We start from the raw sequence: 27253 nt of genomic DNA, 5'->3' as shown, positions 1-27253 counted from the left end.
CACTCGAGGCTCTGTCAGAGGTGACTGTCTCATTCCTCTGCGCAGGAGCACTTTCAGTAAGTCAGCCTGGTCAGTGAGGAGCGCTGGTGAGTGGAACTCAGTACCTGAGGAGGTTAAACTGCTTACAACATACAAGGCCTTCACAAAAAAACTGAAAATGTGGTTAGTTAACACCTATAGCTGCCAACACTAAAAGACAAGTATGTTATGATGTTTTTGTTTTTGTTATGATCAAATGATTTGTGGTTTTATTCTCTCTTAATAGTAAGTCTTTATGTATCCTGTTTTATATTATATTGTCTTGTAGATGTATTGTACTGCTTTTTTACATCATGGCCAGGGGACTACAGATGAAAACTAGCCTTCTGGCTAATTCTGGCTTTTTTAACCATGTGTATTTCATGTGTTTTATGAAATTGCATTGTCCCCTTTCAAATAAACTGATTAATAATAAAAAGGTTTGTCGTCATTTCGCATAACTTGTAAAAAGTGACTTGGTGCCCTTTTCCGAGACATTAGTTTGATTTTGATAATTCAATTTAAAATTACGATAAACCGGAAGTAACGCAAACGTCGCTCCCTGCTTATGACTTTCTCCAAAATTAATTAAATTCTTATTTGACCTATAACTGCTACAGTAGGTTAATTGAAGACTAAATTGTCCATAGGTGCGAATGTGAGTGAGTGGTTGTTTTTCTCTATGTGCCATGCAATTGATTGGCGGTCAGTCTTGGGAGTGCCCCACCTCTTGTCTGAAGTCCACTGGGATTAGCACCTGTGACCATAATGAAGACAAGTGGTATAGAAAATGGATGGTGGACGGATGAAACTGTACATTGGTCACCTCCTCAGGAACGCACTACCCCCCTGACCTAGGCAACACGGACTCTATTTCTGTCTGTGTAGCTAAACTCCAAAACACCTCTGTTCAGAATTTCATACTACCCATAGTCTTGTTTTTTTATGTTGATGTTTCTTGGGTTTTAACTTACCTTGATTTTACATTTTGATTGTACGGTGTCCTTGTGTGTTCCGAAGGGCGCCTTTATTGACATTAGAAAAAATTGGAAGTTGACGAGTGTAAGGAAGAAAACAGATTGTGGCCACTGTATTGTGTGGTAAATACGATGGTTGTCATTTTATGTAAAGACTGCAAATCTTGTTCCACAGTGAAGGTGACATCCACATCTGTTTTCCATTAAGTATGTTGACTTCAAGTTAGACTCCAGCTGCATCTGGATCTTACTCAATTTCCAATGGAACCTATACACCTCGACTACAAACCTATTGCACAACATGCTGCAAAAATACTTTTATAAAACATTTTTTAAAAACTAAAACCCAAACAATATTTAAATATGAAAGGTATTCATTTGTGCATTCATTAACCTTTCTCTTATCAAGTACGAGACTATTCAATGTTGGGGGTTTCATGTTAATGTTCGTAAGGGAGGAGCGATTCGACAAACACACGTAGCACTGTCGTTACAAAGCCATTCCACTGAAGTCCACATTTCTCCTCTAATTCCACCATGGATCCACATGATCTTCTGTTTATTCTGCTAGTGAGTGCATGCACAGTCCAAGGTAGGCTGCCAATATTATTATTCAACAAATTGTCATAATTAAGTCACTCACGTGGAGTATACAACATAGTTTGTTTGTTGTTGTTGTCACTATTTCTTGCAGTCACTGTGGTGCATTACTCTTCCACTATCCTTGTTTGTATTTCCAACTGGTGTCACCCATGTTGCATCAAATACAGCTTAAACAAAATAACGTTTTGTGACCTCAATCAGTCTAGACCAGTGATTCCCAACTTGTGTCCCACGGCTTGCCAATATCTTCTCCATTGGGAATGTGTTATGAGAGATCATCAGAAAATGATCCCATTTCACTGAATTAGTCTGAAAAGTATTTTTTAATGTCAAATAATGTATTTTTGTTCATCTATGCCACCGAGAGACACAGTACATAATTAGCCTGTGTATCGAGTTTTTGTTTGGTGGTGTGCCTTTTTAAAAAATTTAACATATGTATCTTTGCTCGACAAAGCTTGTGAAACACTGCTCTAGACTGTACTTGACATGATCACGTGTACAGAACTTTGAACCCCAAAGCAGAGCAAATAAACAATTCTTTCTTCAAACAAGGTTGCACGAACAACGTGAGCAAAAATTTTTACTATTTAGCAAAAGACTGACACAAACTACATGAATCAAAACACACCCAGAGGTGTATCGACAGAGCGCGATGGAAGCTTTGTGCCAATAAAGCAAAGGAGTGAAAACACAAAGAGTTGCAACAAAAGGTGCTGCAAAAGCAGTAACAGAAAAACACAGCTGGAGAGACGAATAACAAGATAAGAATCACCGCAAAGAAGAGAACCCAAAATACTCTCACAGGAAACAAAGGAGAAATAAAACAAACTAAGGGAGCAGTTCCTGGACTACACGAGTCCAGAGAACTGAACAGAACCAAATTAACAAAAGTCTAATCTACAAAAGAAAAGATCGTACTAGGACTAAGGAAAACCAGAAATACTTACGTGGGGAAACAAGTGCGAGGTGAAGCGTTGAAGCAAAACACATGATGGAACAGGCAAATGGCAATGGGCAACAATGTTCCAGCAACTAGCTCTTCTTCTTCTTCGTTTTGGTGGTTAGGTTTGGTGCATTACCACCAGCTTCTGACATTGAGTGTGGGTCTGGATAAACCTAATATTTCACAACCTTTAATTTAACCCTATTGTTTCTAAAAATAAAAATAGAAATGTAAAACATAATTCGCCAGATTTATTCTGGAGAATGTCTCCAATATTCAAAGCCACTTTCCGAGTGGAGTCAAGATGGTGACTGAGATGGACGCGAGTTTTCGTAGCTGAGCACTGTTTTACATTTCTGTCCCTTGCCATCCGTTTTTGACTTTACACATGATACCATAAACATACGCTTTCCATGAGTTAAAAATCTCAATGTATTTTACACTCCCGTTCAATAGTTACAATCAAGCCAATTGTTTCTTTTGATGGACTGGAAGGTAGCAATTTTTGCACATCCATCCATCCATTTTCTGTACCGCTTATCCTCACTAGGGTCGCGGGCGTGCTGGAGCCTATCTCAGCTATCTTTGGGCGAGAGGCGGGCTCCACCCTGAACTGGTCGCCAGCCAATCGCAGGGCACATACAAACAGACAACCATTCACACTCACATTCACACCTACGGGGAATTTAGAGTCTTCAATTAACCTACCATGCATGTTTTTGGGATGTGGGAGGAAATCGGAGTACCCGGAGAAAACCCACGCAGGCACGGGGAGAACATGCAAACTCTACACAGGCGAGGTTGGGATTTGAACCCCGGTCCTCAGAACTGTGAGACAGATGTGCTAACCAGTCGCCCACCGTGCCACCCCATTTTTGCACAGCTAAGCTAAAAATAGCTATGTGATTGTGGAGCGTCACTTTCCAACTTTCAAACGAACAAGAAAAAAAAACGCAAAAGATAAAGGAATTCTAGTCTGCAAAGAAGGTGTGATTTTTGGAGCACCCTTAAACGTTGAAATGACACGAGAGAGCTGCTCAGCTACTCTTTCAATGGCCGTTACATCTGTGGACCATGATTATGCAGTCTCTGTGTCTGAGTTGTAGCCAAAAGGCTCCTGACACGCTGGTAAAAAAATGAAAAACAGAAAGTCGAGATGTCTTTAGCAGATTTAGAGTAAGATTCTTGCTGCAATTAATGACCGAGCTGATAACCTGGAGGGCATGATCACCAGAAATGCAGTGGGCATTGAGGCCCTGAAGAAGTCTATTGATTTTTTTGTGAGGTACGGACGAAGATGGAACCTCAGACTCCATGGTGTCCCTGAAGGAAGTTTAGATGATATTAAATCCAAGGTTGTCAATATCTGCTGTGCTGTGGTACCGCCCTCTCAGCAAATAAATACAAATGGCATTGGCATTGTCCACCATGTATAGGATGATACACAGAGGCTTCAAACAGGCCCAGGACGACTATCGTTCGCTTTAAAAACAGATCTACAAGAGACCTTCTGTGGAGGATGGCCAAAACAAAGTGTATCTTCAAAGTAACAAGTAGTGTTTTGCCGAAGATTTGACTTCTGATGACAAAGCAACACAAAATAAGTTGTGGCCCATAATTGAAGTGGGAAAGAAAGAAGGGATGAAGTCACACTTTGCTGGCACTCGTGTCATCATCGAGTGAAAAGAGGTCCACTCGGAAATGACATAACTCGACCCAGATGGACACTTCATCTGCTGGAGCTGCTTCCCGCTGCTGAAATTCCTCGAAAATGACAAGCTGATGGCTTACTGAAAACCTATCCTTCAAGATCATCCTGACACGATATAATCTTTGGCGAATGCAGCTGGAATGAAGATGGATTCTTTTTGCAAATGAAGATTGAAAAGAAAATATACTCTTGTTATTAAGTGACAGATGTGGTAAATATTTGCTCTTCTTTGCTTGTTCTTTGTTACTTTTTGTCTCCAAAGTTTATGAACTGTTTTATGTGGACAAATTAATTGCAATTTTTGCACTCCACTTAACATTTTCATGTCTTTCAATGAGAGGACAATTAAGGTTTGATAAAGACACAACTGAGTTTGGGACACTTACAGACTGGCTTACAATGATGTGATGGGGAAAAAGAACAGTGCAACTTTTGTCGTCATTTTTTATAGTTAAAAGACACTTTGAAATTCTTACCTTTCTCCCCATTCTTCAGTTTTTTATTTTTTTACTTAATAGCCAAATCTGTGAAGCTAGTTTTTGCTGTTATCTACCTCATAAGGAAATTGTTTATACTGATTCATACACATTTTCTATCAGTAATGGATCGAGACTATATTTTTAAGCACCTCACATTTTCTACTGTTCATAGTACTTGTTCATAGTAGTTCTTTTTTTTTTTTTTTTTTTTTTTTTTTTTTTTTTTTTTTTTTTTTTTTTACATGATCTTTTTCTGTTTTCTCTCTTAATGCCAGGGGGTTGTGGCATAATATAAAAACGTAAAGCTTTATTTTTAAAAGCAAAACAACAAAAACCTAACTTTTCTTTTTTTTCAGGAGACACATTCTGTTAAGAACGATGCACAGATATTGAAAGCACAATGGGGCAACGATATCTGGTTATCACATGGCACAGAAAGAGCAGCAGGTGCTATTATTCCTTCAATGGGGACAATTTACATTCTGAAGGCATTACTTTTTTTTAATTATCAACACCAACGATATTGTTGCCCTGTTAGTTAATGTACAACCCCAATTCCAATGAAGTTGGGACATTGTATTAAACATAAATAAAAACAGAATACAATGATTTGCAAATCATGTTCAACCTATATTTAACTGAATACACTACAAAGACAGGATATTTAATGTTCAAACTGATAAACTTTATTGTTTTTAGCAAATAATCATGAACTTAGAATTTTGCAACACATTCCAAAAAAGCTGGGACAGGTGGCAAAAAAGACTGAGAAAGTTGAGGAATGCTCATCAAACACCTGTTTGGAACATCCCACAGGTGAACAGGCTAATTGGGAACAGATGGGCGCCATGATTGGGTATAAAAGGAGCTTTCCTGAATTGCTCAGTCATTCACATGCAAAGACATGGCGAGGTTCACCTATTTGTGAAAAAGTGCGTGAGAAAATAGTCGAGCAGTTTAAGGACAATGTTCCTCAGCATACAATTGCAAAGAATTTAGGGATTTCATCATCTACGGTCAATAATATCATCAAAAGGTTCAGAGAATCTGGAGAAATCACTGCATTTAAGTGGCAAGGCCGAAAACCAACATTGAATGCCTGTGACCTTCGATCCCCATCAAAAACTGACATCAATCTGTAAAGGATATCACCACATGGGCTCAGGAACACTTCAGAAAACCAATGTCAGTAAATACAGTTCGGCGCTACATCTGTAAGTGCAACTTGAAACTCTACTATGCTAAGCAAAAGCCATTTATCAACAACACCCAGAAACGCCGCCGGCTTCTCTGGGCCCGAGGTCATCTAAGATGGACTGATGCAAAGTGGAAAAGTGTTCTGTGGTCCGACGAGTCCGCATTTCAAATAGTTTTTGGAAATTGTGGACGTCGTGTCCTCCAGGCCAAAGAGAGAAAGAACCATCCGGACTGTTCTGGACGCAAAGTTCAGAAGCCAGCATCTGTGATGGTATGGGGCTGTGTTAGTGCCAATGGCATGGGTAACTTACACATCTGTGAAGGCACCATTAATGCTGCAAGGTACATACAGGTTTTGGAGAAACATATGCTGCCATCCAAGCAACGTCTTTTTCATGGACGCCCCTGTTTATTTCAGCAAGACAATGCCAAACCACATTCTGCACGTGTTACAACAGCGTAGCTTCGTAGTAAAAGAGTGCGGGTGCTCGGCTGGCCTGTGTGCACTCCAGACCTGTCTCTCATTAAAAATGTGTGGCGCATTATGAAGCGTAAAATACGACAACGGAGACCCCGGACTGTTGAACAGCTGAAGCTGTACATCAAGCAAGAATGGCAAAGAATTCCACCTACAAAGCTTCAACAATTAGTGTCCTCAATTCCCAAACGTTTATTGAATGTTGTTAAAAGAAAAGGTGATGTAACACAGTGGTAAACATGACCCTGTCCCATCTTTTTTGGAACGTGTTGCAGTCATAAAATTCTAAGTTGATGATTATTTGCTAAAAACAATAAAGTTTATCAATTTGAACATTAAATATCTTGTCTTTGTAGTGTATTCAATTAAATATAGGTTGAACATGATTTGCAGATCATTGTTTTCTGTTTTTATTTATGTTTAACACAGCGTCCCAACTTCATTGGAATTGGGGTTGTATATGGATGCAACGTAAAGTGTGATAACAATATGCTGTTGGATAACGGAAACTGTTCAATCAAGTTGCATTCTGGTGCTTCCCCTCAATTTTTCCTTAAACGCGAAGTCTGGGATGTTCAATATCTCCTCGTCTTTTGTTTACTTTGTGCTCAATTACTCAGTGACAATATAAAGCTTAGTCCACTAAAAGGTATTGCAATTGCAGACAATGAAGTTCTCATCAACCAGCTGGCTGATGATACAACATTATTTTTTAAAAGATCTCTCTCAGATACCCCTGTCTACTGATTTGTTTAATACATTCTCTGCTGCCTCTGGTCTTTGTTTAAATATAAAGAAATGTGAACTTCTGGCTCTACATTATTGTGACATCCCTTCTGTTTGTAATATACCTGTAAAAGACTCTATTACGTACCTCGGTATCACCAAAGATGGAAAGTCTTGGTATTTCTTGACGTGAACAAAAAGGTTTATAGCTATAGACAAAATGGACTTTCATACTTTAAATAATGCATTCAAAATAAATTGGATAAAACAATTCATTAAGAACCCATTCTCAATTTGGAATTTTATCTCAAATGTTTTATTTTTTTCTAAGTTAGGAGCCCTTTTCCGAGACATTAGTTTGATTTTGATAATTCCATTTAAAATTACGATAAACCGGAAGTAACGCAAACGCCGCTCCCTGCTTATTACTTTCTCCTAAATTAATTAAATTCTTATTTGACCTATAACTGCTACAGTAGGTTAATTGAAGACAAAATTGTCCATAGGTACGAATGTGAGTGAGTGGTTGTTTTTCTCTATGTGCCATGCAATTGATTGGCGGTCAGTCTTGGGAGTGCCCCACCTCTTGTCTGAAGTCCACTGGGATTAGCACCTGTGACCATAATGAAGACAAGTGGTATAGAAAATGGATGGTGGACGGATTAAACTGGACATTGGTTACCTCCTCTGGAACACACTACCCCCCTGACCTAGGCAACACGGACTCTATTTCTGTCTGTGTAGCTAAACTCCAAAACACCTCTGTTCAGAATTTCATACTACCCATAGTCTTGTTTTTTTTATGTTGATGTTTCTTGGGTTTTTAACTTACCTTGATTTTACATTTTGATTGTACGGTGTCCTTGTGTGTTCCGAAGGGCACCTTTATTGACATTAGAAAAAATTGGAAGTTGACGAGTGTAAGGAAGAAAACAGATTGTGGCCACTGTATTGTGTGGTAAATACGATGGTTGTCATTTTATGTAAAGACTGCAAATCTTGTTCCACAGTGAAGGTGACATCCACATCTGTTTTCCATTAAGTATGTTGACTTCAAGTTAGACTCCAGCTACATCTGGATCTTACTCAATTTCCAATGGAAATGTCCAATTGACTACAAGCCTATTGCACCATGCTGCAAAAATACTTTTATAAAACATTTTTTCATATTGGCCTCCAAAACTAAAACCTAAACAATATTTAAATATGAAATGTATTCATTTGTTCATTCATTAAAACATTTCTTATCAAGTACTAGACTATTCAATGTAGGGGTTTCATGTTAATGTTCGTAAGGGAGGAGCGATTCGACAAACACGTCGACATGCTCGCGGGCGTGCTGGAGCCTCTCCCAGCTAACTTTGGGTGAAACTGATTCTCATTGCAAATGAGAATCAGTTCTCCATTGCCTTACATGGATAAATAAAGAGTTAGGGTTATTTTTTAAAGGTGTATAATATATTTTAAACTTAGCTTAACTAACCCAATAGCACATTAACATGAAAGGTTGTATTGCCTGCAATTATTTTTTGGGATCCAGCAAGTGTCAGTAATGTGCAACAGTAACACAGTACCTCTCCTGCCTACGTCATCAGTCTCATTTGGATAAACTACCCTGAACTAGAGATGCAGTGGGAACACAAACCACATGGGCCGCAGGAACCTTTTGCTATCATGAAGCCAGTAAGAAATTCAAAGTTCCTGGGCTTGTTGGTGTGGTGGATAAGGGGCATGCACTATATTGCCAAAAGTATTTGCTCACCTGCCTTGACTCAGATATTAATTTAAGTGATATCCCATTCTTAATCCATAGGGTTTAATATGACATTGGTCCTCGCTCTGCAGTTATAGCATCTTAAACTGTTCTGGAAATGCTTTCCAGAAGGTTTAGGTGTGTGTTTATGGGAATTTATGACCATTTTTCCAGAAGCGCATTAGTGAGGTTACACACTGATGTTGAATGAGAAGGCCTGGCTCTCAGTCTCCGCTCTAATTCATCCAAAAGTGTTCTATAGGGTTGAGGTCAGGCTAGTCAAGTTCATCAACATCAAACTCTCTCATCCATGTCTTTATGAACCTTGATTTGTGCATTGATCCATAGTCATGTTGGAACAGGAAAGATCCATCTCCAAACTGTTCCCACAAAGTTGGAAATATCCAAAATATTAGCCCCTGAGCTCCAGTGAAAGGAACTCTGAATGCTTCAGCATATCAAGAGACAGTCAAACAATTTTGGGATTACCCCTTCCTGTTCCAACATGTCTGCACACCAGTGCACAAAGCAAGGTCCATCAAGACATGGATGATAATTTGGTATGGATCAACTTGACTGCCCTCAAACCAATAGAACATCTTTGAGTTGATTTCAAGTGGACAGTGAGCCTTCTCGTCCAACATCAGTGTGTCACCCCCACAAATATATTCCTGGAAGAATAGGCAAAAATTCCCATAGACTCACTCCGAAACCTTATTGAACGCCTCCCCACAAGAGTTGAAGCTGTTATAGCTGCAAAGGGTAGACCAACATCATATTAAACCATATGGATTCAGAATGGGATATAACTTAAAATGATATGTTGAGTATATGGACTATATGTGAATATAGCATGTGTACATATATATTTTTCCCTAAAAAATACAACTTTCTTTTCTTCATAAAATAAAAGTTTTACTCTTTTCATAACGTTTGGGTCATAAAAACACAGTTTCTTTCTAAAATATGTGGGTGCTTCCCCCAGCCCAAATAAGATTAAAACTAAAGATACCACTTTCTTCTCATAAGAGAAGAAAGAAAATTATATGATTTTCGTGAATTTAAAAAATCAGAAAAAACTATGACAATTTTTGTCACAAGATCAAATTTTTCTTGAATTAAAATACAACTTTCATGTCATAAATTTGACATTTAGTTCCCATTCTGACTGCAATTTTTTTTTCTTGAAAAACATCTGTATTCCCTAAAAATTGGCTTTTTGAAAAATACATGAAATGTTTGTTTTAAAGTTTTATTTAGGTACAAGTTTTATGTAATTATTACATACAGTTTGTATGTGCAGGTGCATTCTATGTACACAATTTACTCTTTAATTTTATCATTTAAGTAAATTGTTTTTTCTCTCTCCTGAATTTAAGCACAGTGTCAATGTTCAAACTGTGCATAATGTGACAGTGGCTGTCATTAATATCAAATGTACGTTTTAGGAACAAAGCCTCTGCCTTGTTTCCGATGAACACTAAGCCCTTCTACAATACTGTATTTTAATGTTAGTCGGGAGAACTAAGCATTTTTTTAGGTGGTAGAACCACTGGCTCTAAATAGTTGCACAAACCTGCCATTAATATACAACAAAAATAATCTCAGCAGTGTTCACTACAAGCATTAACATATTGGTCCATGTGTACCATCAAAATCAAATCTTCCTTCCCAGCTCTTGATCTAAGTATATATACACAGAAGGAGGTGAGCTCAATACCAGTGAGCCAAACACCAGAATCATATTTATATTTACTGGAGGTAATGTCTGCATTGTTTCACACCAATTGTGGTTGCAGTCAATCAATAACTTTATTTCTATAGCGCATTTGAAAACAGTTTTTTAAAGTGATTGTTTGGCAATAGCAAATAGTTTTAATGGATACTAAAACTGTCTAATGTATCTATTTTTTTGTTTCATAGTTTCTTTTCAAGGACCAGATGAGCGCAGACTGTTGGAAAATCTGTTGCGTGACTACAATTCACTGGAAAGACCAGTCTTCAATGAGTCTCAGGTTCTCGACGTCGAAGTCGGCATCTTCCTCAGGCAGATCATGGATGTGGTGTGTATTATTATTATTGTTATTATTATTATTAAGTAAATTCTAAAAAAAATAAAATAAAAGTACTGGGGTTTTGATGATACTGTACATCAAACACAAGACCAGCACAATTAAACATCAATCTTAAACTCTGAAGGTTAGGAGCCAAAAAAAACAACAAAAAAAGTAAAATTATATATTTTTTTTTTGTCACAGGATGAAAAGAACCAGGTGCTGAAAACCAATATTTGGCTGCAAATGGTAAGGTTTCCAGGTCCCAACACTTGCAATAAAAGTGTTAGTCGGTTGCAATACATGGCATTTTGGGCAACACTTAAGAGTATGCGCTCATATAGCCTAAGAAGAATGTAAAATGTCAAATATGTTTTTATTTCACAACATATATGTATACAATTTGATAGCAGCCAGTAGAGTAAAGGTTTATTTACATATACATTGGAAGCGACACATCCGCTATGAATGTGTTATCTTTCACATTTAGATGAAGCTAGTTCAGTTTTTTTTTTGTTTTTTTTTCATTGCTGCATCGAGTGGCTGCAACCGTAGGGACAAATGAAGATTACCTGAACCATTCTGCTCTTGCATGTTTTACAAGAACGAAACATTAGACGAGACGTAGGTGCTTTAAAAACGAGTTTTGTGTTTGAGTTCCACTACGAGTCAATTCCCTGAACTTCTCTAACATAGGCTGTGCTTTGCACACATTATGTCCAATTCTGGGCTACGTTGAAAAAAATACCCCAAAATATTTACTCTTACCTATGAACCCTTTTCAAGGATTGTAGCAATAACAATGAAAAGATTTCTATCCATCCATTTTCTGTACTGCTTTTTCCAACTAGGGTCGCGGGCGTGCTGGAGCCTATCCCAGCTATCTTGGGGCGAGAGGCCAGGTACACCCTGAACTGGTTGCCAGCCAATCGCAGGGCACATATAAACAAACAGCCATTTGCACTCACATTCACACTTACGGGCAATTTAGAGTCTTCAATCAACCTACCACGCATGTTTTTGGGATGTGAGAGGAAACCGGAGTACCCGGTAAAAACCCATGCAGGGACGGTGAGAGCATGCAAACTCCACACAGGCAGGGCTGGGATTTGAACCCAGAACTGTGAGGCAGATGTGCTAACCAAATTGTGGACATCGTGTCCTCCGGGCCAAAGAGGAAAAGAACCATCCGGACAGTTATGGATGCAAAGTTCAAAAGCCAGCACCTGTGATGGTATGGGGCTGTGTTAGTGCCAATGGCATGGGTAAGTTACACATCTGTGAAGGCACCATTAATGCTGAAAGGTACATGCAGGTTTTGGAGAAACATATGCTGCCATCCAAGCGACGTCTTTTTCATGGACGCCCCTGCTTATTTCAGCAAGACAATGCCAAACCACATTCTGCACGTGTTACAACAGCGTGGCTTCGTAGTAAAAGAGTGCGGGTACGAGACTGGCCTGCCTGCAGTCCAGACCTGTCTCTCATTGAAAATGTGTGCCGCATTATGAAGCGTAAAATACGACAACGGAGACCCCGGACTGTTGAACAGCTGAAGCTGTACATCAAGCAAGAATAGGAAAGAATTCCATTTACAAAGCTTCAACAATTAGTTTCCTCAGTTCCCAAACGTTTATTGAATGTTGTTCAAAGAAAAGGTGATGTAACACAGTGATAAACATGACCCCGCCCAGCTTTTTTGGAACGTGTTGCAGCCATAAAATTCGAAATTAATGATTATTTGCTAAAAACAATCAAGTTTATCAGTTTGAACATTAAATATCTTGTCTTTGTAGTGTATTCAATTAAATATCGGTTGAACATGACTTGCAAATCATTTTATTCAGTTTTTATTTGTTTAACACAACGTCCCAACTTCATTGGAATTGGGGTTGTAAGTAAAATAAGTAAAAACGAATAAACATCTATTTAACCCAGTTTACATAAAAGTTCCAAATTAACAACAAATATTACAGGAATCTTATTAGTCTACTGTCAAGTCTTGCCACGCAAAACCATCGTTAGCATACTGTATGTGCGAATTGTATGATTTACCAAATTTGCACCTATGTCAGCGAACATCAATGATGTCTTGAGATTAGAGATGTATGGCCAGAGATACATGGAGTTTGATGAAAAGTGATACTGTTCGATCAGAAATTAATTAGGGAATGCCAGCATATCATTTTAGATGTAGTTTTGCATCAATATTGATGGGATTATGGAGAAACGGTCAAGTCATCTTTGCCTAAGGTGGGAGGAGACCTGTACAAAGTCAGGGTTTAGCATACAAAACCTGCTAGCGAGCAAGTTAGGTTCACAAAGTCTGTGACCATGGTAACAGGTTTTGTGAACCTATGGTGACTCTGAATCTCTCTTACTCACATAACTTGCTTTCTGAAATCCCCTAGAGACAGACAGGCCCGCACAGGGTTGAATTCTTCTTTGTATTTCCATGCATATGTGAAATGTAAAAGAACATATAATTCTGGTTTACACAGTCCTGGACAGACTATAAACTACAGTGGAACAAGTCTGAGTATAATGGGTTGGACAAGCTACGACTTCCTGCTCATCTCCTTTGGAAGCCAGATATTCTGCTTTATAACAGGTACAACTGGATGTTGAATGTGAAACAGCATTACAAATTATGGTGAAAATTAATATTATTCTCATGATTAGTAGTAGTAACATTGTTGTTGTTCACATATGCCCTCAACATATGATGCATAATATACAGATTTGTCCTGAAATGTTTTGTCACCATATGAGATATCAACATGAGATTTAATAACGTGACACTTTATATGAGGTTGTCATTTATTTATTTAACGTTTTTTTCTATCCAGGTAAGGCAATTGGTTAATAGATTCTCATTTGCAATGCCGACCTCGCTGCAGACTGATAATAATGACTTCATCACCATCAAAAAGTTTTTCAAACACGGGTTTACTAGGTGCTTTTTGTAATAAATACAAAAACATGAACGACCGCAATCCGAACAAAAAAGAAAAAAAAGTCAACAAACTCCCCAAACCAAATTATTAATTAAGCAATGTCCTGTGTTACCAAACTATCATTGTCGTTATTGTGTCAATGTCACTTTCAGTGTCGATTTAAGCTTGCTTAAAATTCAGGATCAAGCGATTGTACTCGTAGGTGAGCCTGACCAGTGATGGGCAGGTAAGACTGACAAGACTGAATAAGATCACGAACACATGCGGTCAAAATGAGTTTCCTCCGCAGGGAGTTGGAGCTCTCCCTAAGAGGTAGGGTGAGAAGCTCGCTCATCCGGGAGGGGCTCAGATTAGAGCCGCTGTTCTTCCGCATTGAGAGAAGTCAGATGAGGTAGCTCGAGCATCTGGTTAGGATGCCTCCTGGTGAGGTGTTCTGCGCATGTCCCACCGAGAGGAGAACCCGAGGATGACTCAGGACATGCTGGAGAGATTAGTCACCCACTTTTTAAGTAAACAAAAGTATTCGAACAGACATTATTAAATTAACTTGAAGTGAATAACACTTAATATTTGGTGGCATAACCCTTACTTGCAATAACTGCATCAAGCCTGCGACCCATTGACTTCACCAGACTGTTGCATTCTTCATTTGAAATGCTTTTCCAGGCCTTTACTGGAGCCTCTTTCAGTTGTTGTTTGTTTCTGGGGATTTCTCCTTTCAGTGTCCTCTTCAAGATGTAATATGCAAGCTCTATTGGGTTAAGGTCCTGTGAATGACTTGGCCAGTCGAAGCCCTTCCATTTTCCCTCCCCTGATGAAGTCCTTTGTTGTGTTGGCAGTGTGTTTTGGGTCATTGTCTCATTGCATGATGAAGCTTCTCTCGCTTAGTTTGGATGCATTTTTCTGTTAACGATATACAATTATACAATACAATGAGCTAATAATTGAAATCTGTTAAATAAATAAATAAATAAATACAAATCAGAAGAAGAAGAATCACCTTTTATTGTCATGAACATGCATGCATGAACATGAAATTTGTTCTCTGCATTTAACCCATCACAGTGAACACATACACATGTTAGTGGAACACACTGGAGCAGGGGGCAGCTGAAGCACCCAGGGAGCATTTCGGGGTATCAGTGTCTTGCTCAAGGACACCACAGCTGTGAGTCTGGGGGATGTAGGCAGATGCTCCAGTCGGGGTCTTGAACCTAGGTCCCCCACGGTGGCAGGCGATGATCTTGAAAGCTATCCACTCGCAATCTGACAGATGGGAGTGCACTGAATATTGCAAGGAAAAATAAATCCTGCTATTTAATTAAGTACATTTACAAAGTATTTGTACTTTTTTACTCCCCACCACTGTAAAAGATTATTTTTAAAATGCTGCCAAGGTCCCCTCCTGGGTCACCTTATCGTGGTGGAGGGATTTGTGTGTCAATTTGATCCTCGGACCTAAGTTCTCTGGGGCTTCACGCCGGAACGTCACCTCTCTGGCAGGGAAAGCGCCTTTCCTAGTGTGCAAGGTCGAGAAATTCCGACTGGATATAGTTGAGCTCTCCTCGACACACAGCTTGTGCTCCGATACCAGTCTTCTCGGACTCTCTTCCACTCTGGAATTGCCCATGCTAAGAGCCGCCGAGCAGGTGTGGGATATACTGCTTGGCGCATGTCTCGGTGCCTCTACGTTGGGATTTACTCTGGTGGACGAGAGGGTAGCCTTCCTCTGCCTTTGACACCAGGACACTCTAGGCTGCAGTTTAATGATCGACTTTGTGGTCGTGTCATCAGACTCCCGGCTGCATGTCTTGGACACTCGGGTGAAGAGCGGTGTGGAGCTGTCAACCGATCACCACCTCGTGGTGTGTTGGCTCCAATGGTGGGGGAAGATGCTGGTCCGACCTGGCAGGCCCAAACGTATTGTGAGGGTCTCCTGGGAACATCTGGCAGAGTCCCCTGTCAGAAGGAGTTATAACTCCCACCTCCGACAAAGCTCGCCCATGTCCCGGGGGAAGCAAGGGACATTGAGTCAGAGTGGCCCGTGCTCCACACCTCCATTGTCGAGGTGGCCGACCGATGCTGTGGCCGTAAGGTGGTCACTGCTTGCAATCCTCGAACCTGTCGGTGGATGCCAGCGGTAAGGGATGCCATCAAGCTGAAGAAGGAGTCCTATCGGGCCTTTTTTGCCTGTAGGACTCTGGAGGAAGCTGATGAATACTGGCTAGCCAAGCACAATATGGCTTTTGTGGTTGCTGAGGCAAAAACAGGGGCGTGGGAGGAGTTTGAAGCCATGGAGAATGACTTCCAGACGACTTCTGGTCGACCATCCAGCATCTCGGAGGGGGGAGTAAGCAGTGCACCATCAACACTGTGTATATATGTATTGGGGATGGGGCGCTGCTGACCTCATCTTGGGACATTGTGATTCGGTGGCCGAATACTTCGAAGACCTCAATTATACTGACACAAGTTCCCAAGTGGAAGCAGAGTCTGGGGTTTCTGAGGTGGGCTCTCCTATTTCCAGGTTTGAAGTCACCTAGGTGGTTAAAAAGGTCCTCAGTGGCAAGGCCCCGGGGATGAAAGGGATCCGCCCGGAGTTCTTAAAGGCTCTGAATGTTGTAGGGCTGTCCTGGCTGACACGCCTCTGCAACATCACGTGGACATCGGGGACAGTACCTCAGGATTGGCAGATTGGGTTGGTGGTCCCCCTTTTTAAGAAACTGGTGACCAGAGAGTGTGCTCCAACTACAGGGGGATCACACTCCTCAGCCTCCCTGATAAGGTCTATTCAGGGATTCTGGAGGGGGACCAACAAGTCTACATGTGTTTTGTGGACTTGGAGAAGGCGTTTGACCGTGTCCCTCGGAGAGTACCGTGGTGGGTGCCCCGGGAATATGGGGTACCCAATAAGGGCTGTTCGATCCCCGTACGACCGCCATCAGAGTTTGCTGTGCATTGTCGGCAGTAAGTCGAATACATTTCCAGTGAGAGTGGGACTCCGCTAAAGCTGCCCTTTGTCACCGATTCTGTTCATTACCTTTATGGACAGAATTTTTTGCCATAGCCGAGGTATTGAAGGGGTCCAGTTCGGTGGCTTCAGTATTGCGTCTCTGCTTTTGGCAGATGATGTGGTTCTGATGGCTTCATCAAGCCGTGACCTTCAACTCTCGCTGGAGAGGTTTGCAGCAGCTAAGATGAAAATCAGCACCTCCAAATCTGAGACCATGCTCCTGAGTAGGAAAAGGGTGAAGTGCCCTCTCCAGGTCGGGGAAAAGATCCTGCCCCAAGTGGAGGAGTTCAAGTGTTTTGGGGTCTTGTGAATGGAGCGGGAGATCAACAGGCGGATCGGTGCAGCGTCTGCAGTGATGGGGACTCTGTATCCGTTTGTCATGGTGAAAAAAGAGCTGAGCCAGAAGGCAAAGCTCTCTATTTACCAGTTGATGTATGTTCCTACCCTCACCTATGGTCATGAGCTGTGGGCCGAGGATACAAGCCACCAAAATGAGTTTCCTCCGCAGGGTGTCTGGGCTCTTCTTTAGAGATAGGGTGAGAAGTTCGGTCATCCGGGAGGGGCTCCGAGTCGAGCTGCTGCTGCTCCGAGTACGAGAGGAGCCAGATGAGGTAGCTTGGGCATCTGGTTAGGATGCACCCCCCACGCCTCCCTGGTGAGGTGTTCTGGGCACGTCCCACCGGGAGAAGGCCTCAGGGATAACCCAGGACACGTTGGAGAAACTATGTTTCCTGGCTGGCCTGGGAACACCTCGGGATCTCCCCAAAAGTGCTGGACGAAGTCGCTGGGGAGAGGGAAGTCTGGGCTTCCATGCTTAAGCTGCTGCCTCCGCTACCCGACCTCAGATAAGCGGAAGAAGTTGGATGGATGCTCCCAAGGTGCACTCAGGTTCCATTTAGTAGCAGGGTGTCAATATTTTATATCATTTAAATATTCTGTATGTTGCATGCTCACTCACTGTTGCTCACAATTATTGTGTGCATGATAAAATTGAATCAGTTCTACAGGACCAGTAAAAAAATAATAATTCAAAAGTGTGATTAAACCTTTGACAAGAAGCACTCATTTTATTCTATTTTGTCCACAGTGCAGATGAAAGCTTTGATCCTACTTTCCATACCAAAATTTTGGTTTCCTCCGCAGGCAACTGTTTGTTTATACCTCCAGGTAAGGAAGAATTCTCTCTACCCTTACACCAGCACAAAACCATCATTCGACTCATTCACTTTCCTTGACTGAACCTTCAGTGTCTGAAACATGGGTTCTTTGCGTAATATGTGCATGTCAGTTATTTAGTGTGTGCGCATGTATAATGAGACTGTTGTAGTCTGTGTTTACAGTACTGCCTTCCCTGATAGACTCTTCAGCTCCTCTCCCCTCTCCAAGAAAAAAATCACTGTCCTGTGCTGTCCTTGTCTTGCCATTTGAAGTTACCAGCATAAATACTGTAGCTCGAACATTGTGTTCCATTTGCATTGATTGCCTTTGTCAGAAAGTGTTTGTTATTGATTTAGAAGTCGTTGTACTTCTAAATCAATAACAGAAGTCGTTATTGATTTAGAAGTCGTTGTACTTGGCTCACAGCTCTGTTTGTCCTCTTTCTGATTCTGTTCATTCCATGTAGCGCGACATAAACTTCATGATTAACATTGCAAAAGACCTTGTTTACTGCCACATTTTTACTCTTTTCTTGACTATGGATTGGCGTTTGGGTGGTTACTGGCTACTTTCACTTCATTATTTTTATTATTATTTGCTCTCAATACATGAACTCCTGATGTTGTCAGAGTATACACCATCTCTTGCTGCTTTTTTAGTGTCTCATTTCAAGTGTGTCCCTTTAAAGTATATGTTCTCTCATACATACCTGTATGTGTCTCCTTTTACCCCCTCTAATCCCGCTTCGGCATTTCACATTTATTTCCCTGACAGGGATCTTTAAGAGCACCTGTGATATCGATCTCCGCTGGTTCCCCTTTGACATCCAGAAATGTGACCTCAAGTTTGGCTCCTGGACTTATGGGGGATGGTCTTTGGACTTATCAATGATCGAGGCAGATCTCAGTGAATACGTTACTAATGAAGAGTGGGACCTTGTTGGTAAGAATAATTTGACATTGTGCATCACGAACATAGATTCTAATTCACAAAAAAATAATGGGGGAAAGGGTGACAAAGACACTGAACGCCGATTTGATGCTACTTTCAGGAGATGTGGAGATAATGAGTTGTGCTTATATCTTATTACTGTGCAATCATGATGAGTATTCAATCCTAAAGCAAAAAAAACCAAACAAATAAGAGCAATTAAAAAATACTTTATTGAAGTAAGGGACAACTAGACAGTGAGCAACAACCATGAAGGATGTACATAGAACAACGATGACCAAACTCGCAACACGCAAAATACAGAAACCTTAGAAACACACTAAGGTAGATGGATAGAGCCACAACAGGAGCTAGACATAGCAAAGAACTAAATAAGAAGCAAATATTTACTACACGTTAAGAACAGAGTATAACAAGAAAAACAAGAAAAAAAACATTATCAGTTCTGTTTTGTAGGGTACAAATAACGCCCCGAATAGTCCAGTTGCGATCGATTCAATGCTCTGAGAATAAAATGACCCGGATGAATGAGGATATTCACCTGTAGAACAAATTTCCCGAACACCCGAGGTCAGCTTTTTCAAATCAGGCCTGAAAACCAAGTTGTTTACTTACTGTAAGTTTCTCTTGGATGTACAATCTTTTTTCTTGACTTTTAATGCACTTTTAATGCTTAAACTGTTTATGAATTTAATGTCTGATTCATGTCTATGTTGAAAACATCAACATTCATTTTAAAGTTATGTGCTGAATGTATATTTTTTTGCCATTGTGAAGTACTTTGAATTTGCCTTATGTATGAATTGTACTGTACAAATAAAAATGCCTTGCCCTACCCCCCGCCACCCTCCCAACAAGAACCAGAGCAGTGTTCTGTTATCGGACATCTGTGCTCATCACGGATTGCCCAAAACGAACATCATGTTAAAGGATGTCTGTACATGGACCTAGCACCAAGACCCAATTCGATGATATACTTTGTGGTCATGTCATCGGATTAGCAGCTGAACGTCTTGGACACTCTGGTGAAGAGAGGGGTGGAGCTGTCAACCAATCACCACCTGGTGGTCTGTTGGCTCTGATGGTAGGAGAATATGCCGGTCTGACCTGGAATACCCAAACGTATTGTGAGGCTATTCTGGGAACATCTGGCAGAGTTCCATGACAGAGGGAGTTGAACTCCTACCTCTAGCAGAACTTCAACCAAGGTGGGGAACACTAAGTCCGAGTGAGCCATGTTTCACACCTCCATTGTTGAGGCAGTCCACCAGAGATGTAGCCATCAGGTGGTTGGTTTCTGTCATTGCGGAAATCCCCGGACACGCTGGTTGACACAGGCTGCAATGGATGCCATCAAGATAAAGACGGAACCTTATCAAAACCAGATTCCCCACCATGAAGAATAGATTGGGAGATAAGCAGGTGGATTGGTGCAGCATCTGCAGTGACGTGGATTCTGCAGTGACTCCCTACCCTATGGTTACAAGCTGTGGGCCGAAAGAAAAGGATTGCAAATACAAGCGGCCGAAAGTTTCCGCCGCAAGGGGTTCTCGCCGATAGAGAGAGGATGAGAAGCTCAGTCATCCGGGAGGGGCTCACAGTTGACCCGCTGCTCCTCCACATCCAGAGGAGCCAGATGAGGTGGCTCGGTCATCTCGTTAGGATGCCTCCTAGATGCATGCCTGGTGAGGTGTTCCAGTCATGACCCACCGGAAAGAGGCCCCAAAGAAGACCCAGGACACACTGGAGGGACTAGGGGCTCTATATTTATGACCGGCGTAAATCCGGGTTCGGTGAGTGGCATACAGTAAATCTGTACGGAGGTGATTAAGACCAGGTTTTGGTAATTTCACAGATGCACGCAAGCCGGCGTATTTAAAAAAGGATGTTCTGCGTCGCTGTTAATTCACTGCCAATTAAAGCAGTTCCAATCATCCACTTTAAATGCGGCACGACGGCAGTCTTGCATGGAGACACCTCTGTGCAGAAGATGGTGCAGTGATCCGTACATGACTGGAGCTGGTGTGGCGACAACTTGAGCGGGCACCCTTACTAAATACAGAATAAGCTGTTGATAACCGCTGGCAACTTAAATGTTTTCGCAAACCCCATGTATCTATCCCCATCCCGAACATTCATGTGCCCCCCCTCTCCCCCACACACACACACTTCCCCCTTAGTTAGCCGGTCTGCCAAATTTGCAAACACGCAGAGCAAGCCTTGCGCTTGTACAAAAATCAAGATATGAGAGTTTTTGCGTTCCGTCGCAGATCCGCCATCTACGAAAATAGAGTCCTTTGTCTCTCAGCTGGCCTGTGAACGTGTCAGGATACACCCAGAAGAGCTGGGGAGAAAGATGTCCAGGACCCCAGATAAGCAGAAGATGATGGATGGATGGATGCTATAGAATAATTATTGTTACATAAAGTCTTACTACATTTGACAAGAGTAGACTTAGTTATGTTTTGTTTCTGTTTGTTCACAGTTGTTTCAGGAAAGAAGAATAACCATATTTATGACTGCTGTCCAGAGCCCTATCCCGATGTCACGTACACCATAGTGATGCGTAGACGGCCTCTCTTCTATGCACTCAATCTACTCATCCCCTGTTTCCTGATCTCAATTCTGGCCGTGCTTGTCTTCTTGTTACCTGCTGACTCGAGGGAGAAGATCTCACTTGGTAGTAGAGCAATGGGCTTTCATTTAATTCAAATTTCCTGTTCCTGAAAATGTTGTTTCCTCTGGAATTTAAAATTGCATTTACAGCCTTTTTTCTTTATTCAGATGGGAAAAAATATCTGACCCTGAAAAAAAATTTGTTTTAATTCTCATATTATATAGTGTTGCAACCTGTAGACCACAACCCTATTTTAAATATTTTTCAAATGTAATTTTATAGATTTTGTTTGTTGAAAAATGCTTTTACATATGTAAATACAAAGTAAATCCTCAAATACACATTACATAAATATAGATAGATTGTTATACTTCTATACTTCTACACATTTTGTGTTAACTTGACCGTAAGCTTTCAGTGACTTTACCTGAAAAATACATTTCCAATACCAAGGCCAAACAAACCGAAGCATACCTGTTTGACTGGCAAATGTTGTGCAAGGTCAACCATTTTAGGTGCAGCGCCATCTGTGGATTCGATTGATACCTGCCTTACTTGTTCCCAATACAAGTTGACTTTCACAGTGAAAAGTGAATTTAATTTTGTGTACTCTCACCACTATTTGAATCCAGACCGAATTTTAATAGGTTCTTATTCGGTATACTGTATGTGCCACCCTCCTCCAGCTTTCCATGGAAATTGGTTGTGCATTATTGGGCATAATTCTAATAAGACCAAAACCCCTCCTCAACTACCACTCACCCTGGCCCTTCTGCACTCAGTAGAGGCTGAAAAAGACTAAAAACTCCTGTTTTTTAAAATCAGTTAGAGTTACTTTACCAAAACAAGCTTTATTGTGCTTCATGTTTGTATGTAAGATGCAAAGGCATTGGAGTTTTGGTTTTGAAGCGCTAACTGACATTTGGTATTTTCAGGAATCACAGTCATGCTCTCCCTAATAGTCTTCATGCTGTTAGTTGCAGAGATTATGCCGGCCACCTCAGACTCTGTACCTCTAATAGGTAAGCGGGGGGAATTTTTGAAGCAGTCTGTCAGGGTTTCAATTAACTTAAGCCATCCAAGCTTTTGAAGAAGACCTGGGCAGAAATATATTTGTATGACTCTGAATCACATTAATTTCAGATTGAAGCAAGACTTTCGGTCACACTTTCAACACTGCACTTGTTTTTCCTGGGGAACTTAGTCTGTGTTTCTATACTTAATCTCATAACACAGCTGTCTGTTCTGTGGTTGTGTGTGTTCTGTAATGCGTCTAACCTTTACATTTGGAAAAATTACCTATGTTAGATCATTTAGATTCAATGTAGATTTAAACCCTTTTTCCAGTTAATAGTGGTAAAACCTAGTCAGGATCACTTTCCATTATGGGGAGCATCTGTTTAATGGAGACAGCTTTTTTAGCTGCACTACATGAATAGCTTGACATTAGTTAGCTAGAGCTCTCAATGCCATGAGGCACATTAGGCCGCAATTCCAGTTTCTGTAATCTGTAGGTTTTTTTTAATAGGAGCAGATGATTGGCCCATTGGCCAACCCCAGTACCTGGTATTCCGAGGCGATTTCCCATCCAAGTACTAACTAGGACCAACCCTGCTGAGCTTCCGAGCTCAGACGAGATCTGGCAGCATGTAGGGATTGGGCCGGTAGCTTGACAGAGAAGCATTATATCCTGTACTGCTTGATGCAAACAGGGATTTAAAATGAGAAAATGAAGCCCAATTTGTTTGTGTCCTAAATCAGGTGGGATATGCTCCAGTTTCCCCCATGACCCTGAACAAATTAAGTGGTATACCTGTACAGTATATGATGGATGAATGAATGGAAAAGTTGATTACTTACACTGAGTATCTTACTCATCTCTTCACCTTTCTAGCGCAGTACTTTGTCATCACTTTGGTCATTGTTGCGCACTCTGTGATTGCAACGGTTGTGGTCTTACAATTTCACCACCATGACCCTAATGGAGCCAAGATGCCAAAGTGGGTGAGTGTCCATTTCATGGTATTGTATGCCATAAACTCCTCAACACATCATTTATTTTTGTGCAGCTAAATCTTTAAATTGTACTGTTATTTCTGTAACTGTTATTTCTGTTCTGTAACTTTAATGTGCAGGTAGGTCCTCAAAAAAGCAATAGTGTGAAATGATAAACTCCTGATGACCATAAAGGGATCCCTTTCTCTACAGTTTAGTGAGACTTTTACTTTAGATTTTACTCAGTGAGACACATTTTTCTAGGGTCTTGAGGTTTTCCATTAACCTGGAATAGAATTTCATTTATTTGTCGGGAGGAAAAAAAGAGGAAAATCTGTGTGTACTGCAGCAACAATACTCAGCAGCATTTGAGAACTAAATAAGCACCAGCAATACTAAATACTAGCAGTGCATTGACAACTGACAATTAATCTATAAAAGGAATCCTATGCTCTACTGTAACAAACTATACTATATAGGGGTGTAACAATTCATTCACTACAAGGATGTATAGAGTTACACTCCTCCGATCCAACTGTATCGATCTATGCTCGGCAAGTTGTGCTCTCGGACGATATCAGTCTAAAATCATTTTATAAGGAAAGCAATTGATTGTATTGATACTAGGAAATAACACAATGATTTTAAGCATGGCAAACTTTATATGGATGGGTATGCCCTCCCCCCTCTCACCAACAAGGCCGCCACATAGGCACGTTGCTTATCCGGCACATGAACAGAGAAAGCCAATCACAAGTGTCGGCTTAGAAGGAGAATGTTCCCAGCATGCTTTGCGGGACCAGTACAAGCTAAATTATGCTCTTGCGAAGCTCGTGAATGCAAAATGATGTTTCTGCCAGCATTGTTATAAGTGTGTGTCTTCATGATATGTCGGGCTGTTTCGTATGTGGGCATTAGTATATCATGAAACCATGAGTGTGTGTTATATGATGAATAATGACATTCCGGTCATGTTCGCCCCATTGCCAAGAGACTTGGCAATTTAATTGATTCTTTAATGAACCCGAATGAAGCTTACTGTATGTTTAAAATGTAACTAAAAATGTAATTGTCAAGGACAAGGGTGTGGTAAGGTCAAAGTGTTGACTAAACTATACAGTATATATTAACTACACCTATTTCAAAAAGCTTCATCACTAAAAAATAAGATGGTTTTTACTCTGCAAGTTTCAACGTGCACAGCAACACAGAATTGTTTGTGCTTTCCCGTTCATGTGTTTAAGGCTTGAACGCGCTGCTGTCATTCACAAGCGGTTTCTTGCTACACGTCAATGTGTCATATGTGGAATCTGGGTTTTCATAGATGCTCTTCTTACAGACCTACTGTCACTTCACATAAATTATTCCCGAAGGTGCGAGATCATGTTTTCTGATACTTGTAGTTGTCCAGATCCTTTTGCCCTCACAGACACCCTTCCTCTTTGATTGTGTTCTGCCATGTCCAGATCTGCTTACTAGTTGGTGTACAGTCGAGTGTATTTTATTGAATGTCCTCAAAAAAGTACTCAGCACACTTGTGTTTGACTGTGTGTCATTCTTAATCCTGGGGGGAAAAAAGGGAAAATAAACCGTGTTAGTTTTTATAGATCTAGTTAAAATTAGAGCAGGATCAGGCTGTTATTAGACAATGAAATGATGCATGGCGGCACGGTGGATGACTGGTTAGAGCCTCAGCCTCACACTTCTGAGGACCCGGGTTCAATCCCCGGCCCCGACTGTGTGGAGTTTGCATGTTCTCCCCGTGCTTGCGTGGGTTTTCTCCGGGCACTCCGGTTTCCTCCCACATCCCAAAAACATGCATAAATTGGGGAGACTGAATTGCCCGTAGGTGTGACTGTGAGTGCGAATGGTTGTCTGTTTGTATGTGCCCTGCGATTGGCTGGCAACCAGTTCAGGTTGTATCCCGCCTCCTGCCCGATGACAGCTGGGATAGGCTCCAGCACGCCCGCGACCCATGTGAGGAGAAGCGGCTCAGAAGATGGATGGATGGATGGATTGAAATGATGCATGAATACAGAACATAGAAAGTTGTGTATATGCTATTGACAGCAATATTGGTTGTGAAGTCTGACAACATCAGAAAAGAAAGTCCTGCGAGAGTTCTCCTCACATTTGGGTACTGGATGAGCTGCCAAGTGATTTGACTTTATCCTGCATTGGATCATTTAGTGTTACAGCATTGGGTAATGAACGTCGTTGAATGTGAACTTTTGTTCATGAATCATATCTCTCATTTGATCCCAAAGATTCGTGTGGTCCTCTTTAATTGGTGTGCCTGGTTTCTGCGCATCAAGCGTCCAGATGAGGACAAAACACAGAGCAGTCCAACCGGCATGGACCTCAAAGCCAGAATGGAGAGTATTCACCTGACTTCATCTGATTCGAGGACGGTTGGACGAGCTGGTGAGGGTGAAGTTCTCCTCACCAAAGTTCCGAGCTCCACAGTCGGCACCACTGAACCAGAGCTTGCTAATATCCTAGATGAAGTGCGCTATATTGCCAAACGTTTCCGTGACCAGCACCAGGAAGAGAGCACACGCAGTGACTGGAAATTTGCTGCTGCTGTAATCGACCGACTTTGTTTCGTTATTTTCTCGCTACTCGTTATCCTTTGCACCTTTGGGATTCTCATGTCAGCACCAAACATTACCGAGGTTGTTTCCAAAGATGTGGTCTCTTGAGAACTTTGTCTGAACATAAACGGCACAGTGAAAGCAAACATTTACATCATGTATCTCAGAATTTCTTTTTTCAAGCACGTGACCAAGAAACAATATAGACTCATGTATCACTGAATACTGTGTAACCGTTATACTGCCATGGCATGGCAAGCATTTGAATGTATACCTTTTTACTTAATCAGCCTTTGCCTTTTATAGCACAATTTGCTACATTAGTAACCCACTTCAGTTATATCCTTTTTTAATGAATATGTAGGATGCTTTGTCCAATGTATTGTAATTTGTTAACCTACGACAATGCCAATGTTTTCTGACTAAATGACTAAATGTGTATTTTTGTTTTGTTTGAATATTGTTTTAACCTACTCAAATTGTATCCCAATGCAGTACACTGTCTCCATTTGTACTTGTACTACAGTAACTGTAACTTCACAGCTAAAACAAAGTACAGGAGTTAGTCTCTGGCAATATGTAGACACTGAATGAAATAAAATAAATTTCAGCCTCACAGAATATGGTTTGTTATCAGATGGGTCACAAAATCATAAGCTTCAGATTTTTGTGCTTCATGAAGGAACTTGATTATGCACTATTCTCAAATAAATAAAAGTCATAAAAGCTTTGTGTTACTTTAAAATAATGATGCACTGAAATTTCGACGCGGCACGGTGGCTGACTAGTTAGAGCGTCAGCCTCACAGTTCTGAGGACCCGGGTTCAATCCCCGCCCCCGCCTGTGTGGAGTTTGCATGTTCTCCCCGTGCCTGCATGGGTTTTCTCCGGGCACTCCGGTTTCCTCCCACATCCCAAAAACATGCATTAATTGGAGACTCTAAATTGCCCGTAGGTGTGAATGTGAGTGCAAATGGTTGTTTGTTTGTATATGCCCTGCGATTGGCTGGCAACCAGTTCAGGGTGT

At 41.1% G+C, this 27253-nt stretch overlaps 1 protein-coding gene across 2 annotated transcripts; it reads left to right on the top strand.

Annotated features, from left to right (window-relative positions):
• The first annotated feature begins 1494 nt into the window (after window positions 1-1494).
• Window positions 1495-26917, top strand: LOC133416162 (neuronal acetylcholine receptor subunit alpha-7-like). 2 transcript variants are annotated; one of them, XM_061702882.1, is made up of 10 exons: window positions 1495-1587; window positions 10812-10951; window positions 11147-11191; window positions 13444-13553; window positions 18000-18079; window positions 18845-18976; window positions 21552-21701; window positions 22574-22660; window positions 23533-23642; window positions 25901-26917. In XM_061702882.1, exons 1-10 carry the CDS (start codon window positions 1533-1535, stop codon window positions 26333-26335), a joined length of 1344 nt encoding a protein of 447 aa, XP_061558866.1. In that variant the 5' UTR covers window positions 1495-1532; the 3' UTR covers window positions 26336-26917. The 2 variants fall into 2 exon arrangements, with proteins under 2 accessions (XP_061558866.1, XP_061558858.1); XM_061702874.1 differs by having other exon boundaries at window positions 18845-19012; window positions 21507-21701.
• The last annotated feature ends 336 nt before the right edge of the window (window positions 26918-27253 follow it).

Source organism: Phycodurus eques, chromosome 2 (genome assembly GCF_024500275.1).
Source record: "Phycodurus eques isolate BA_2022a chromosome 2, UOR_Pequ_1.1, whole genome shotgun sequence".
NCBI classification, from domain to species: Eukaryota; Metazoa; Chordata; class Actinopteri; order Syngnathiformes; family Syngnathidae; genus Phycodurus; species Phycodurus eques.
This window is presented reverse-complemented; position numbering and strand designations above follow the sequence as displayed.

Excerpts from the sequence above, each read along its gene's own strand:
- LOC133416162 (XM_061702874.1), top strand. The coding sequence starts at position 1,533 with ATGGATCCACATGATCTTCTGTTTATTCTGCTAGTGAGTGCATGCACA. Across the intron at positions 10,952-11,146 it reads TCAGGCAGATCATGGATGTG|GATGAAAAGAACCAGGTGCT; the intron begins GTGTGTATTATT and ends TTTTTGTCACAG. Across the intron at positions 21,702-22,573 it reads GAGGGAGAAGATCTCACTTG|GAATCACAGTCATGCTCTCC; the intron begins GTAGTAGAGCAA and ends TGGTATTTTCAG.